Source organism: Vigna angularis, chromosome 4 (genome assembly GCF_016808095.1).
Source record: "Vigna angularis cultivar LongXiaoDou No.4 chromosome 4, ASM1680809v1, whole genome shotgun sequence".
NCBI lineage: Eukaryota > Viridiplantae > Streptophyta > Magnoliopsida > Fabales > Fabaceae > Vigna > Vigna angularis.
In genome coordinates this window covers 21,847,103-21,864,939 of record NC_068973.1, presented here as the reverse complement: position 1 = coordinate 21,864,939, position 17,837 = coordinate 21,847,103, and the positions used below count along the sequence as shown (strand labels likewise).

Sequence of the window (17,837 nt, the reverse complement as noted above, 5' to 3'; positions counted from 1 at the left end):
TTTGATGTCTTTAAAGCCATGTCTCACCCAAAAGATGATAAAGAATGCTTTCATCTTGATTCTCTTGATGAGATATGCATGATACAAGAAAACAATGCAAGTGATACTCTTTCTTTGGAGGAGATACTAGTTGACACCTGTGAAGAGTTAAATGAAAAAGAAGAGGAACTAATGGATGAGTGCTTGACTGATTTGGAAGAATTACGAAAGGTTCCTTTGCAAAACATAGAAGAAAAAGTCAAAGGAAGCAAAGTAGAGCTGAAGATGTTACCGCTACACTTGAAGTATGTTTTTCTAGAAGAAGGTGGAAACAAACTAGTTATCATCAGCAACTCTCTCTCTCCCAAAGAAGAAGAAAAGTTGGTAGAAATACTCAAAGCCAACAAAGGAGCTATTAGATGGTCAGTCTCAGATCTCAAAGGCATAAGTCCAACATATTGCATGCACAAAATATTCATGGAAGATGACTACAAGCCAGTTGCTCAACCACAGAGAAGGTTAAATCCAATGATGAAGGAGGAGGTAAGAAAGGAAGTGCTAAAGTTACTTGAGGTTGACATTATTTACCCTATTTATGACAGTGCATGGGTAAGCCCAGTACAGGTGGTACCAAAAAAAGGTGGGATGACAGTTGTTTATAATGAAAAAAATGAGTTCATACCCACAAGGACTATTACTTGATGGAGGATGTGTATCGACTATAGAAAGTTGAACAGTGCCACTAGGAAGGATCACTTTCCCCTTCCTTTCATGGATCAGATGCTGGAGAGATTAGCAGGTCAGGCTTTTGATTATTTTCAGTATGGATACTCTAGATATAATCAAATTGTGGTGAATCCAAAAGACCAAGAGAAGACGGCTTTCACTTACCCATTTGGAGTTTTTGCTTACAGAAAAATGTCGTTTGGGTTATGTAATGCTCCAACTACTTTTCAAAGATGCATGCAGGCAATCTTCGCAGACTTGATAGAAAAATGCATTGAAGTCTTTATGGATGATTTTTCAGTGTTTGGTAGTTCCTTCCATGAGTGTTTGTCTAACCTGGATGTTGTACTTAAAAGATGCACCCAATCCAATCTTGTTCTTAATTGGGAAAAATGTCACTTCATGGTAAAGGACGACATTGTCTTGGGTCATAAACTTTCTTCCAAGGGAATTGAGGTTGATAGAGCCAAAGTGGAGCTTATTGAAAACCTTTCACCACCAATCGATGTGAAAGGAATCAGAATCTTTTTTGGTCATGCTGCTTTCTACAGAAGATTCATCAAAGACTTTTCAAAGATTACCAAACCACTGAGCAACCTCCTTGTTAAAGACGCAACATTTGTGATGGATTATGAGTGCCTTAAGGCATTTGATGTCTTGAAGAAAAAGTTGATTTCTACCCTAGTAATTATAGCTCCTAATTGGAATAAATATTTTGAGGTGATATGTGATGCCAGCAACTATGCTATAGGAGCTGTTCTTGGCCAGAGAAGAGAGAAGGTATTTCACACCATTTATTATGCAAAAAAAGTTTTGAATGAAGCCCAGTTGAATTATGCCACCTACTAATGGTTGAAAAACCGTTATTTTTATACTTAATTTTGATATTAAAAACACCCTTTTTGACTTAGAAGCTTGCTTCACCTCATGTTTTTATAGGCTATTGGAATGATTTGAAAGACGAGTTAAAGTACCAAATGGTTGGAATGCAGAAGAGTCAACAAGATTGCAGAAAAGTCAACCAGAATCCAGAAAAGTCAACCAGAGTTCAGAAAAGTCAACCAAAGTGCAGAAAAAGTTGTGTTGAGCGGTAGGGGGCGCTGAGTGCCAATTTTTGCTGTCTCACGCTTGCCAAAATTGCCGTTGAGCGTCATTTTGAAGAAAAGGTTGAGCTCAATGAAAGGAAAGTTGGGAATAAGTTGAAGATTTGGTTTCTCACATAAAAGGAGAAAGAAAGATTATTGTTAATGTGAATAAATGAATTATGCACTCTCTGAACTCAAGGAATTTTGTTGTCTAGAAAAACCAATTTTCTTCTTAGCCCAACCTCAATACAAGCCTTGAAAAGTCCTTGTGATGATAACTTGCTTGTGAATGTGTTTGATATGTGGTTAAATGAAAGGCAAAGTTGATTCATGTGACATTGTCATGGTAGAGTGTAGAAAAGTCAACCAGAATGCAGAAAAGTCAACCAAAGTGCAGAAAAAGTTGCGCTGAGCGACAGGGGGAGCTGAGCACCAATTTTTGTTGTCTCACGCTTGCCAAAATTGCCGTTGAGCGTCATTTTGAAGAGCCACACTTATCGCTGAACGCCAAAAGTGTCGTTGAGCGCCATTTAAGTGGGCTTGGACTTGTTTTCTGTTATTTTTATGGGCTTGGACTTGTTTTCTATTATTTTTATGTTCTCTTTAAGGACTTGCACGTCCTAGGGATTGTATCTTTTGATGGCTTGAGCACAGATACACACTTTTCCCCCCTTGGGGGCAGATTTAGGGATGCGGGAGTCTCCTCTCCTCTTTCTAGGGTTTTTCTATCTCTTTCATTCTTTCATTCCATTGTTCATCTAGCTCTCCATGATGATGGGGAACTAAACCTTATTTGTTGTTGGGAAAGATGTAACCTCTTAAACTCTCATGTATTAAATTGATTCTTGATTATATATTCTTTACTTCATTAATTGTTAGGGTTTTTCCTCTTTACTCTTTGCATGCTTTGTTTAACTCATTCAATTGCATGATCTTTGATTTTGTCGATATGTACACATACGGGGAAATTTAGAACTGGGGAAATTTTCTCGGAGGCAATATTACCTAGACATAGGAATAGGAGGATCGATGGCCTTTAAGCTTCTGTGCGAATGTAATGCATGATTAATTGCTAGGGAGACAAGACATTGTGAACTAGTGATTAGGATTAGGCTTTCTTCACCGAGACATCCGGTTTAAGGTAAATTAGAAAGTGACATTAACATTAATGAAGAAAGATGAATTCATATATGCATGAGATTAAATTAGGTGGAATCTAAACCCAACAACAATATCATCAACTTTATCCATTCATTCTTGTGTTTAGCCTCAATTGATCAAATTGCATTCATGTTTATTTTATTGCATTTGCATCCAAAAACCCCAAAATTTGTTCATTAGAGTCTTAATTAGTTGAGTAATCACATAACTGTTTAGTGTCGTGAGTCTCTTGGGAAACGATACTTGGTCTAACCATTTATTATTACTTGATACGATTCGGTACTGATAACGGTTGAAAAACCGTTATTTTTATGCTTAAAATTGATACCAAAAGCAACCTTTAAGACTTAGAAACTAGCTTGAACTCATATTTTTGCTTTAGTTTTGTGAATAAGAGAGTTGAAAGTGAATTTAATGGTTTTGTGCAAGATTCCCTTGATTTTGTAGGCTAATTGAATGATTTGAAAGAAGAATGGAAGTACCGAATGATTGGAGTGCTGAAAAGTCAACCAGAAACCAGAAAAGTCAACCAGTCAACCATAAAAGTCAACCAATCACTAGTAAAAAATTGGGTTTTTACAGCGCACATTATGCCACGGTTACAAGGAAACCGCAACATAATGGTGCGCGATGGCAGTTTTGTAAATAAATCGAACACATATGCCGCGGTTCGGATCAGAACCGCAGCATATACTCCAGTCAACCATTACCTTTGACGCAACGTGTGAATAAAAAATTAAATAACAGCGGTATATGCCGCGGTTGTCCAGAGAACCGCGACATATACCCCTGCCAATTAATTGCAGGTGCTGACTGGGTCAGAGAATTTCAAACGTTACTGAGGTATATGTTGCGGTTGTCTAGAGAACCGCGGCATATACCCCTGTAACTTCTCAACTTCTCTGCCAGTCAGAGAATTTCAGAAGTTACAGGGGTATATGTCGCGGTTTCGCAGAGCAACCGCGACATATACCCCTGCACATCTACTGAAATTCCCCATAAGGCAGTTGGGCAGACAGTTGTGTTCAGCACGTTACAGGGGTATATGCCGCGGTTCTAGGAGCAACCGCGACATATTCGCCTATCTGAAATTAATTTAATATGTATTTGAAATATTTCGAGGTATATACCGCGGTTGCCCGCTGAACCGCGGCATATAGTTTGAAAATAATTTCAAAAATGCCATTTAGGATTATTTATTTAATCAGTATATGCCGCGGTTGCTTGTGAAACCGCGGCATATAGCCCTTTTATACCGCGGTTAAGTAGGGAACCGCGGTAGATTCCCCCGTTCAGAGTTAAAAAACAAAACTTGGAACAGTGATCGTCTTCTTCGCGCTGCTCTGTTCGCGTTTTCTTCTCCTCCGACAGCCATCATCTAAGGTACGCGTTTCTGCACCGTTTAAACTTGAAATTATTCGGTCCTTTCTCATTTGTGACGCGTTTGAAACAGTTTTAGCCGATCAAAATCGTTTGAAACTCGTCATTCCCTCTCCGCTGCGATTTCGTTTGATCCAGGTATTTATGCCCTTTTGCATTCTTAACGTGATTTCTTCATTAGTTTTTGCATAATGCTATAGTTTTGGTAATGTATGAAGTTTCTATAGTTTTGGTAATGTATGGTATAATTTTTGCTTTAATTTTGATAATGCATGAAATTGTTATAGTTTTGGTAATGTATGGTATGGTTTTTGCTATAGTTTTGGTAATGTGTGTTGTAGTTCTTGTATTATTTATAAACCTTAAAATATTATTCACTAAGTTTCAATGATATGTATGAAATTGCAAGTTTGATTTTTAGTAGCTTATCTTTTTATTTAATATTTAGGAATATGGATCGAAATTGGATTAATTTACCACGTATTAGTGCTGAGTACGAGAGAGGTGTAGAGGAATTTATACAATTTGCGCAACGTAATGAGGGGAGAAGTGATGATGAAGTGAAGTTTAGATGTCCTTGTGTGAACTGTTTGAATGGGAGAAAGTTGAACGCAACTCAAATTAGAGAACATCTTATATGTGATGGTTTTCTAAGATGCTATACAACATGGATCTGGCACGGCGAAGAAATGCATTTTCCCAATGACTCTCAAAGTGTAAATGTTACTGATTCCACCATCGAAGAAGATCGACCGGATGAAGACAAATTGGAGGACATGATCCGCGATGTTGGAGCAGAAAATTTTGCCAAAGCTCATGTGTATGAGACGATGTCGACTGATGCGGAAACACCTTTGTATGTCGGTTCAACTAAGTTCACACATTTGTCAGCGGTGTTAAGGCTGATGAATTTGAAGGCGAGCAATGGATGGACTGATAAGAGTTTTACAGAACTGTTGACGTTGTTGAATGAAATGTTGCCAGATGGAAATACACTGCCCACTCGTAATTATGATGCGAAGAAAATTCTTTGTCCAATGGGTATGGAGTATAAAAGGATACATGCTTGTCCCAATGACTGCATTTTGTATAGGAAAAAGTTTGAATTTTTGACAAAGTGTCCAAAATGTGGCTTATCACGATACAAGTCAAAAAACAATAGTGAAGATAATGGTCAGATAGAAAAAAATGGATCTGCTTTGAAAGTAGTTTGGTACCTTCCAATAGTGCCCAGACTTAAGCGTTTGTTTGCGAATCCCAAAGATGCTAAAAATCTTAGATGGCATGCAGATGAGAGAAAAATTGACAGGCTGCTTCGTCATCCAACTGATTCAAAGCAATGGAAAAATATTGATGGACAATTCCCCGAATTTGGTAAAGAGTGTAGAAATCTTAGGCTTGGTTTAGCCACTGATGGAATGAACCCATTTGGTAATCTGAGTACCAATCACAGTTGTTGGCCAGTTATATTGATAATTTACAACTTATCTCCTGCATTGTGCATGAAGAGGAAGTACATGATGTTGTCTATGATGATATCTGGTCCAAAGCAGCCTGGAAATGACATAGATGTTTATCTAAGCCCACTAGTTGAAGACTTGAAGGTTTTGTGGGTTGATGGGGTTGAAATATTTGATGGATTCGCTTCAGAGACTTTTATGATGCGTGCAATGTTATTTTGCACCATTAATGACTTTCCTGCTTATGGTAATTTGTCAGGATACAGTGTCAAGGGTCATAAAGCGTGTCCTATATGTGAAGAAAACACTGCAGCTCATTAATTGAAACATGGAAGAAAGACGGTGTATCTGCGTCATCGGAGATTTCTAGAACGTAATCATCCATATCGAAGGTTAAAAAAAGCATTCAATGGAGATCAAGAGAGGGACGAAGCACCAAATCCACTTACTAGCCTTCAAGTTCTTGAAAAAGTTAATAAAATACATCATGTATTTGGGAAAACATCGAAGAAGTCATCTGTAACGACCCCTTGGAAGAAGAAATCAATATTCTTTGATCTTCCATATTGGTCAAAGTTAGATGTTCGACATTGCATAGATGTGATGCATGTAGAAAAGAATGTGTGTGATAGCTTGATTGGTACATTACTCAACATTCAGGGAAAGACAAAAGATGGAGTGAATGCTCGATTGGATTTGGTTGACATGAATATCCGAGAAGAGTTGGCACCCAAGGAGATTGGTAAACGTACTTATTTGCCCCCTGCATGTTACACAATGTCTAAACAAGAGAAGATAAGTTTTTGTGTATGTTTAAAGAGTATCAAAGTACCACAAGGATACTCTTCAAATATGAAGAGTTTAGTGTCAATGCAGGACTTAAAGCTTGTTGGCATGAAGTCTCACGATTGTCACGTCTTAATGTAACAGTTGTTACCGGTGGCTATTCGTGGAATTTTGCCCAAAAATGTTAGGCACACCATAAACAGGTCGTGTTCATGGTTCTCGTCAATATGTAGTAAAGCCATCGATCCTACAAAGTTAGATGAACTTCAAGGCGAGATAGTTATCATCTTGTGTCAACTAAAGATGTTTTTCCCTCCATCTTTTTTGACATCATGGTACATTTACTTGTTCATTTGGTTAGAGAAATCAAGTTGTGCGGACCGGTATACTTAAGATGGATGTATCCTATTGAGCGTTATATGAAGATTTTGAAAGGGTACGTTAAAAATCCATATCGTCCTGAAGGTTCGATGATTGAAAGGTATATTGTTAAACTGATTTTTGTCGCCTAAAATCAGAACAAACTCAGTTTCCCCACTAATGTAGTAAAGGGATAACCAAGGATCAATCCAAGGACTCAACTATGATTAAGTTTCAGAGTGTAAAGTTAATTCTTGCAATTATTTACTATTTAACTATAAAAACAAGGTAGGGAAATAGAAAATGAAATAGTGAAATTAAAGAGAAAAGAATAAAAGAATCAAATCTATATAAAAGAAAAAAAATCAAGAAATAAAGTGCAAAGAAATAAAAACAAAACTGGAACCTAATCTAAGTTGTAAAATAACTGCATAACAAAACAGAACCTAAACTAAAATGAGAAATGAATGCAATTAAAACTAACCTGTGAATGCTAACAGTTAACAGCACAAGGAAACTAAAACTAAAACTGAACAAGATTCTAAGAGTAGACAGTTCAACATCTAATCTACTAAACCTAGTCTATTCATAGGAAAACAAAAATCAAAGTAAGAAATAAAATGCAATACAGATCAATCTATCCTAATCTATATATCACCAGAAATCAATCAAGAACAAAATTTAGAATTGAAACAAATCAAAAACAGTACCTAAATTCTAACCAATCAAAAGCAATATCACAATAAAAAAAAAACACAGAATTGAATTCATAGGTGTATTGCACATTGAACTGAATAAAAGAGTGCTTAGAGCTCTCAGGAAGACATCCTGATAATATGAATTCCAATCCAGGATATTCTAAGTCATGTTTCAGAACTTTAAATTTGGCTCTTTCCACTAATTTGTCCAATCAATGTTCAGTAACCTATTCATCAATCTAAAATTCACAAACAAATTCAAGAAACACATATTTGAATCAATGTTTATGCATTGGAATGTTCTCTGTCTCAAGAAGACATCTCGATGAAGAATGCTCACTACAGAGACATTTAATTCCAAACGGAACCATAGAATTGCAGAGTTACAGAATCCAAATCAGTTTCTCAACACGTAACAAGTACAAAATTCAAAAACAAAGAACAAAATCGAGATATAAACAAGAACAGAACAAAAACACAAAACTCAACTTTATTAACATGAAAAGAAAATTTTACACACTACCAGAAATCACCAAGACTCTCGCGGCCTGTCACCCTCGCGATCGTCTCAACGAAATCCAAAAGTCGAGAACTCTAGTTCTACGAGAGCGGAAAGGAACCCTAACCTAAAGCGCTTAGAACTATGAACAGAAAGTGTATCTCAAAGTGTGTAAAGTATTCTATCTATTTACAAGGTGAAACCCTTTTTATAGGGTCAGAAAAACAAAAGAAAACGAAAGAGGGAAAAGGAAAGGGGGAAAAAGAAAAAATGGGAGATGGAGAACCTTGCTGCGACGTTTCGAGCTCTCCACGTGGCATCTCCGTCAGCTCTTCTTTCTCACTGGTCAGCTCCAGTCGTCTTCTCCTCTTTATCTTCACGGGTCAGCTATCCAGGAAGCTCTTCTCCTTTGGGCAGGGTTGATCTTCTCGCTTCTCTCTCTTTGCTCTAGCTTCACGGGAGTTTCTGCCTAAGTGAAATGATAAAACAAGACCCCCCACGAGTGCAGCTGCTGCCCTTCCTCAAAACGCAGCGTTCCACTTAGTTGGAGCCCAACCCAGCGGGCCAAATTCATTTGCATCAGCCAATTCCCAATGCCTCTGCTGACCAAGAAAACTAGTCCATTTGACGAGGGCCCAATCTGCAATTTAAGGATATAAAAGAGATTTTCAGAAAATATTAATTGGCTTCTTATTAAAATCACTAAAAATACCTTTAAAAATCTATTTTTAACTAAAATTCTATAAAACTAAAGAATTAAAGAAAAAAAAACTAAAACTAACCTAATTCTAAACAATTAAAGGCAAAAATACACTAACAAGGATTTCTAGACACAGAAAAAGATGCAAATTTGGAGAGTTATCACACCCCCACACTTAGACAACTGCCCTCCTGGGCAGGGACAATTAAAAAGAAAAAGCAAAAGCAAAGACTCGATCTAAAAAGAAAAGACTAAAGACACACAATAAGAAACTTCTAAATCCTATTTCAGCTTATTCAAACCTGCAAAATCAAACCATTTCTAGCTATTTCATCAAATCAGAACTGTACCAAAAGAATTCTCAACTTTAGATTCAAACACCAGCAATTCCAGCAAGCATTATAACAGCTTAATCCAATCTAACTCAGCAAAGCAAACATATGAACAAGTAGCAGTCAGTCTCAACCTCACAGGGTGTAGTGTATGCACTCAAATCACTCAAGTGTTTAGGGGAAATCCTGTTTCACTCAATCATGTCATGCCAACTACCATTCACAACTTTGAAAAGACTCTAAATGACAGTGCTTGACTCAAGGCTTCTCTAAATCAATAGGTCTTTAATTGGCTTGTAATGTTCATGGAATGAAATGGAAACACAGAAAAGAATGGGAACTGAAATGAGCAGAGAAATGTGAAGAAAAAGGGATAAAACTAGAACTCAGGACATACTCTTTTTCTCAGACTTTGGCCAGATGATTTTTTTCTTTCTTTTTCTCTGGTTCTCTTTCTATTTCATTCATTTCAGGTCTCTTTTTCAATTTCTTTTTCTGATTTTTCTCATTTCCAGACCTGTTTCTTTCTTTTTCAACCAAACCAGATTTTTTTTTCAACACAATTTTTTTTTTCACTTCTGGCCTCACTCTTTTTCATGCACTCACCAAGTTCTAGACTTCTCCCTACATCTCACAAGTCTCTAAGGAATGATTGGTTGGGGAAATGGCTTGGAATGGATGGAAAGCAAAGAAAAGAGGCTAAGGCTCAATATAAGGTGCAATGGTAAGGAATGAAATGGATAAGCTAAACTGGAAAAATGAAGGATGCCTAGATCATATTCAAAGTTACCAAGAGCAAGCACATCACAAAGAATCAATGCAAAATCAGAATGACGATTAAACATGCATGTTATCACACAAGAAAGACAAAAACTGGCCCAAAATCTCTCAAGGGTTTAAAATTTGTTAAAACTGACTTGCTACTCATCCTATGCAAAAATTACTGAATTGAAATGAACTAAAGACTGTAAAAATTAATTCCAGAATTACCTTTGCCTAAATCCAAAGCTAAGTCTACTCTTGACAATTCTAATCCAAGGAAATAAAGTTAAAAAAATGAGTGAAATCAGCAAGAATGAAGATAAGCATAAAACAGAACTTAAAAGCACCTAAAAATGCCTAACAAATTTACCTAAACTCTATTTACAACCTAGATAACTAAGACAAAACAGAATGCAACCTAAAAGAACCTAAACTAAAGCTCTACAAAACAAAACAGTAAAAGAAAAAGGAAAGAATCTAAACTAACACAACAGAAGCGTAGGAAGAAACTAATAACAGTAGTTAAAACAAAACGAACCTAAAAGGAATTCTAGCTAAAGACTAAAAATACAAACCTATGTAATGAAAAGAAATCTTAAAACAGCAAATCCTAAAGAAATTTTTATTTACAAGCTGCAACAGGTCCAAAGAATTGAACAAGAACTGAAGACAAGACAATCAAAATCAAAAAGATGAAAGGAACCTCAAATCAGTCCTAACTACCTAATATATTGACAGAATATAAACTAAACTATTCCTATAAGCTATCTAAACAATGACAGATTAACTAAAGAATTGAAAAAGAAAAAGCTAAACAAATTCAGAAAAATTTTAAAAACAGTAGCAGACAGAAAATAGAACCTAATTATGAACAAAATCCTAATTGAAAACTTAAAACAAGCATGAAAATAAAATGAAGAAAAGAAACTAATGAAGAACTAAAACAGAGCAAGAAACTGGCATAAGGAAGACAAAAATAATAGAAATAAGCAAAGAAAAGGGACCTAAAAGAAGTTCTAAAACAGATTAAAAAAAACAGTAAAAGAACCTAAGCTAAAACAACATAAACCAGAAAATGAATGAACTGTAAAAACCTAAAGAACTATTAACAACAAAGCTAAAAACTAAACTAAAACAAATCAGTAACAAAATAGGTATTTACAGACTAAAACAAGAATGGGAAACTACTCTAGGTATTTAAAACTAACAGCTCAGAAAAAAAAATTTACCCCTATTTTACTCAAAAACAGATGCTAACAAAGCTATATACATCAAAACAAAAAAAAATTTAAACCAACCTATACCTTCCCACCCCCACACTTAAGAGGCACATTGCCCTCAATGTGTGAATGGGTAAGGTTCCTAAACAGCAGAAACATAACAGATACACAAAACAGATACTAATGGATATATGCAAAAATTAAAGGCACAACTGGAACAAAGAATGTATAAAGCAGAACCAAAAGAAACATATTATTCAATGTACGTGACAGTAATATAAACTGAAAATGGAAAACAAGAAAAGAAAGCTTATTCGTTGAAGCTCTATGTATTGCTTGGTGCTTCCTTTGGGTTCACCACTGGCTGAGCAGGAATGCCTCCAGCCTTCTGATTCACCAGTTCATTTACAGCATGAGCCAGCTGCCCAATCTGCATCTTCATATCCTGAATGGTTGCCTCTAGAGTAGGGTCCATCCTAGGCTGCATTTGTGACTGGTTCTGCCTATACTGCTGGTTCTGCCCTCCATAAAATGATGCATTCTGCCTATTCTGCTGTGCATACTGATTCATGCTCTGCATCAGCCCATTTGACTGTTGTCCACTCTGCAGATTGTATGGAGGAGCTTCGTATCTTGGGTTCAGCATATTCCTCCATCCTGAGTTTTGTGAGTTGGAAGCTTGGTTGCAATGTTGTGGCTGATTTTGGGTTTGCCATTGCTGTTGATTCTGCCTGAAGTTTCCTTGCTGATATTGGAATGCAGCTGCCACTGATTCCGCTCCAGGGGTGCCTTGAAGTTGATAACACTGGTCTGTGAAGTGTTGATCTGATGCACACAGACCACAGTGCTTTCTCACTACATTCACTTGGCCTCCTGAAGCCATCTGCCTCATTAGCTCAATTAGCTCCAAAATTTTGTTTCCCAGCAGCAGGTTGTTCTCATTAAACATGTTGGTTTGTACTGAATCTGAGATTGCATTCAGTTGCATCTCATGAACTCCTTTACTACTGCCACCTCTGGTGTAGGTCTGCTGGTAATTCTCAGCCATGTTTGCAATGAGGTTTCTTGCTGCAGATGGTGTCTTGTCCATGAGAGTGCCTCCACTTGCTGCATCTATCATGTTCCTTTCTTGAGGCAACAACCCTTCATAAAAGTATTGCAGCAGCAGCTGCTCATTGATCTGATGGTTAGGACAGGTGGAGCACAACCTCTTGAAGCGTTCCCAGTATTCAAACAGATTCTCCCTAGGCAGTTGTCTAATTCCACTTATTTCTTTTCTCACAGCTGCTGTCCTGGAGGCAGGGAAGAACCTTTCCAGAAATTTTCTCTTCATTTCTCCCCAGCTAACTATGGGTACATTCTGAGAAAACAGCCACTCCTTGGCAGCATCTTGCAATGAAAAGGGAAAGGCTTTCATTTTGACAATCTCCTCAGGTACATCCAATGGCTTCATAGTTGAACAGACCACTGTGAACTCCATAATATGCTTGTGAGGGTCCTCCCCTACTGACCCATGGAACCTTGGCAAAAGCTGAATGAACCCAGATCTAAGATCAAAGTTGGGTGCCCCCTGCACATATGGCACTTGGATGCACAGGGGCTGGAATCCAATTTCCTGATTAGCCAGCTCCTTTAATGTTCTCTCTCCTTGCTCAACAGTCATGTCTTCAGTCTCAGATGTATCTGATAAACACTCAAATGAAGTTGGAAATGATCCAGTAGCCTCAGATTCACGTTGGTTCTTCTCCTTTTTGATTCCTTTTCTATTTCTGCCAATTTCTGGATCCAGGGTAAACAAAGGGCTGTGATTAGCCCTGGTCATACACTTTCAACTCTCACAGCTAGATGAACACCTGTTAGTTTGCAAATTCAGAGAGAAAATAAAATAATTTTTCATTACATGCACTTCTATTTCTACCTAAACCTCCTCAACATGTGTATTGACTAAGCACCCACAAACACAGTAATTACCAGCAACACAAATGAAAGACCAAAACAGCACAGAATCAAGACAGATGCACAAAACAGATAGCACATGAATATATATACAAGTCAGAACTACAAAAAAATAAAAAATATTGAAAAATCATAACGAAAACAGAATATAAAATCTACAGTAGGAAAATCAACACAGTATTTTAAAAAAAAAACAAGACCAGAAAAGGAGATAAAGAATATTCAAGGTGGATTTTCTAGAACTGGATCATTGAACTGCAGTGTACTTTTCTCATTTTCTAAAGGCTGCTTCTCCTGGAAGATTTTTAATTGATGACCATTGACCGTGAATGACTTATCATCCTCTGGTTTCCTAATCTCCACTGCCCCATTTGGGAATACCTGGACTATTACATATGGACCTTCCCATTTTGATCTAAGCTTTCCAGCTATCAGCTTCATCTTGGATTTGTACAGGAGCACCTTCTGCCCAACGCCGAACTCTTTCCTTGATATATTCATATCATGAAACCTCTTCACTTTCTCTTTATAAAGCCTTGAGTTCTCATAAGCCTCCAGCCTGATTTCATCCAGCTCTTGTAACTGCAATTTCCTCTGCTTCCCAGCTTCATTATACTCCAAGTTGCACCTTTTAACAGCCCAGAATGCCTTGTGTTCAATCTCTACTGGTAAATGGCATGATTTGCCAAATACTATCCTGAAAGGTGACATCCCAAGAGGTGTACGATATGCTGTCCTTTGTGCCCATAATGCTTCATCTAGTAACTCACTCCAATTCTTCCTATTTGGCTGGACCAGTTTTTGGAGCAGCTTCTTCACTTCTCTGTTAAACACCTCTGCCTGCCCATTTGTTTGTGGGTGGTAAGGTGTAGACACCTTATGTTTCACTCCATATCTGCTCAGAAGTATTGCTATAAGCTGATTGCAGAAGTGTGTGCCTTGATCGCTAATTATTGCCTTTGGAACCCCAAACCTGCAGAAAATGTTAGTTTTCAAGAATTTTGAGACTGTTCTAGCGTCATTCGACTTGGTTGCTTTTGCCTCTACCCACCTAGACACATAATCTACAGCCAACAGAATGTAAGAATACCCAGATGAGCTTGGCAGGGGTCCCATAAAATCAATGCCCCATACATCAAAGATTTCACAAAATAATATATTCTGCAGAGGCATCTCATTTCTCCTAGTTATATTCCCTCCAGCCTTTTGACAAACCTCACAACTCTTCACAAAATTATAGGCATCCTTGAAAAGAGTGGGCCAAAAGAATCCACTATCTAACACTCTTCTAGCTGTCCTGGTTGGGCCAGAGTGACCTCCTACCAATGTATCATGACAGCCATGCAGGACTCCATTTATTTCAGTATCAGGCACACACTTCCTAATGATTTTATCACTACAAAACCTCCACAAATAAGGGTCATCCCACACATAATACTTTGCATCAGATTTCAGTTTATCTATATAATGCCTAGATGCATGAATAGGCAAAACAACAGCAGCTAAATAGTTAACCAATTCAGCATACCAAGGAGGTTGAGTCAGAGCAAAAAATACAAACTCATCTGGAAACTTTTCATTCAGTGGAATTTCTTCCTCCTTTCCTGCTATTCTGCTCAAGTGATCAGCCACTTGATTTAAGGCTCCACTTCTGTCTTTAATTTCTATATCAAATTCCTGCATCAGAAGCAGCCACCTCATAAGCCTGGGTTTTGAATCAGCTTTCTTCATTAAAAATTTCAAGGCTGAGTGGTCTGTGTGAACCACAGTTTTTGATCCCAGCAAATATGGCCTATACTTCTCCAAAGCAAAAATGATGGCCAGCAACTCTTTTTCTATTGTGGTATAATTTTTCTAGGCGGCATCAAGGGTCCTAGACGCATATGCAATGACATGAGGGATCTTTTCTTTTTTCTGGGACAGCATAGCTCCCAATGCAAAGTCTGAAGCATCGCACATCAATTCAAAAGGCAATTCCCAGTTTGGAGGTTGAAGAATTGGTGCACTGGTGAGTTTCCTTTTCAGTTCATCAAAGGCTCCCTTGCACGTCTCTGCCAACCTCTCAATGACTTGGTCTATGAAGGGGAGAGGGAAGTGATCTTTCCTTGTGGCTTGATTCAGCTTTTTGTAATCAATACAGACCCTCCACTTATTTGCAACTCTGGTAGGCACAAATTCTCCCTCTTGATTCTTTACAATTGTCATTCCAGATTTCTTTGGCACCACTTGGACTGGTGATACCCAAGTATTGTCTGAAATGGGGAAAATCATCCCTGCTTTTAAGAGCTTGCTCACTTCCTCCTTCACCACATCTTGAATAGTTGGATTCAACCTCCTTTCAGGCTGCCTAACAGGAACTGCATCACTGTCCAGCAATATTTTATGCATGCAGAGGGCAGGACTGATCCCTGGTATATCTTCCAAAGTCCACCCAAGAGCCTTCTTGTGCTGTTTCAGGACTTGTAGCAACTGCTCTTCCTGTTCAGGGTTCAAACTTGCTGAAATGATCACTGGAAATTTATTTCCAGCTTCAAGATAAGCATATTTTAAGTGCAGAGGCAGCAACTTTAATTCAGATTTTTGCTGCTGCTCTGGAGTTTCTTGTGCAGATTCTTCACCAAGTTCGAAAACGCCCTCTTCTAGTGCTTGCAAGTCCATATTTTCAAAGAATTCGTCTTCACACCCGATACAGAATTCAGAATGTAATTCCCCCTCTGCCATGTTCAAATCAGATTGCACTTGAAGCTCCAAATTATTACAACAAATTTCTGAATAACTGAACACATCTGAATGGTTTTCCAGGGGATGACTCATGGCTTCAAAGATGTTGAATCTGACCTGGGTGTCTCCAAACTCCATGGTTAAATTTCCTTCATGCACATTGATAATGGTTTTTGCTGTCATCAAAAATGGTCTTCCCAAAATCAATGTAGGACTCTGCCTTGAATTCTCACCCTCCATTTCTAGAACATAGAAATCTGTTGGGAACATTAACTGGTTTACCCTCACTAGCACATCTTCCACAATGCCCAAAGGTTTTGCAGTGCTTCTATTGGCTAGTTGGATAATAACAGATGTAGGCTTTAAATTTCTTAACTGTAGAGCCTTATAAGCAGAACAGGGCATGACATTGATGGATGCTCCCAAGTCCACTAAAGCATTTGCAATGGAAATTTCTCCAATGGTGCATGGGATGGTAAAATGCCCTGGATCACTATGTTTAGGAGGCAGCTCCAACTTGGAAACAGTAGAAATATTTTTAATTTGTGGCCTCCTCAGTCCTCTTTTATAGGTGCACACCTCTTTAAGGAACTTGGCATATTTAGGCACCTGTTTAATTGCTTCCAGCAGAGGCATATTAATTTCTACCTTCTGAAAAATCTTCAATAACTCCGCATCAGTTTCCAATTTCTTTTCTGCAGGTGCAGATTTGACAGGGAAAGGAGGTTTAATTATGGTTTCTAATTGCTGCTCATTCTCGACAAGTTTTTCTTTCTCCACGGGAGCATGCAACTCCTTTCCACTTCTTAACATGACTGCATTGGTATTGGCAGTCTTGTTTACTTGCACCTCTGGTTGATGAGCTGGCTGCATTTTCCCCAGTTCAAACGTTCCTCTCAAATGGGGAGGAATATACTTGGTGGTCTCTTTTTCCTTTGCAGGTGTAATTTCCCTTGATACACCTCTCTCTTCAACATCTTCCATACAACTAGCTATCGTTTCATTTTCCCAAGAATTTTGTTGAGATCCTTTCAGATTCACTGTGCCCCAGTTCTCTTTCAATTTATTGGTTGCTGAGTCACATGTTGCATTTATTGGCTGCTCAGTCCAACCTAACAGCCCTGATGCTGTCATCTTATTCTCTGAATGTTTCTGATTCAGCAGCTTCACTTTTTCCACCAGATGGGACATTACTTGAGTCATTTCCCTTAAGTCTTTGGATTCTGCCCCAATTACTGGCATAGTGACAGCAGCTTTATTGTTCAAATATCCTTGATAAGAGCACTCAACCATTTTACTCAACAGTTGTCTTGCTTCAGCTGGAGTTTTGTTCATTAAGGACCCTCCAGCAGCCACATCAACAAACAATCTCTCTCTTTGTAGCAGACCTTCATAGAAATAGGTTAGGAGTAGAGAATCCTGCAGCTGATGATTTGGGCACATGAGGCATAATTTACTAAATCTGTCCCAGAAATCAGCCAAACTTTCATTCTGCCCTTGCTCAATGGTGCAGATCTGCCTCCTAAAGTATGATACTCTTGATGCTGGAAAAAATCTATTCAAGAATCTACACTGCATCTCTTGCCAACTTACAAAAGGCTGCTGCTGGTAAATTATCCAATACCTGGCAGCGTCTTGCAGGGATAAGGGAAAAGCCTTCATCATAACCAGTTCTTCAGCAGCTCCTGGAGGCTTCATAGAAGAACACACCAGAATAAATTCTCTGATATGTTGATGAGGGTCCTCATACTCCCATCCATGGAAGGTGGGTAGCAACCTTATGAACCCAGGTTTAAGTTCAATTCCATATGCATTCCCCTCTAGGGGTAAATGGGTGCACACCGGCTGGTGACTCATTTCTTGGTTGGCCAGTTCTCTCATGGACTTCTCCAGAGGAAAAGCCATACTAAACAGCTCAGTTACCACACTCTCAGACTACTAAAACTACCCCAAGCTAATCTCACTAATTCCCAGAGTTTGGCTGAACACACTCAGCCTAAACCTCTCAATAG

General features: G+C 38.2%; 1 protein-coding gene across 1 annotated transcript in view; it reads right to left on the bottom strand.

Moving 5' to 3' along the window:
- Window positions 1–14,855, bottom strand: part of LOC128196172 (uncharacterized) — a gene marked incomplete at its 3' end in the record, with an annotated part of 117,873 nt that extends 103,018 nt beyond the window's left edge. Inside the window, exons 1-3 of the mRNA XM_052876252.1 lie at window positions 14,455–14,855; window positions 13,579–14,328; window positions 11,223–11,226 (exon numbers count right to left, since the gene is read on the bottom strand). Of these exons, the coding sequence (XP_052732212.1) occupies window positions 11,223–11,226; window positions 13,579–14,328; window positions 14,455–14,835 (1,135 nt within the window). The remainder of the gene's footprint in view (window positions 1–11,222; window positions 11,227–13,578; window positions 14,329–14,454) is intronic.
- Between the last annotated feature and the right edge of the window lie 2,982 nt (window positions 14,856–17,837).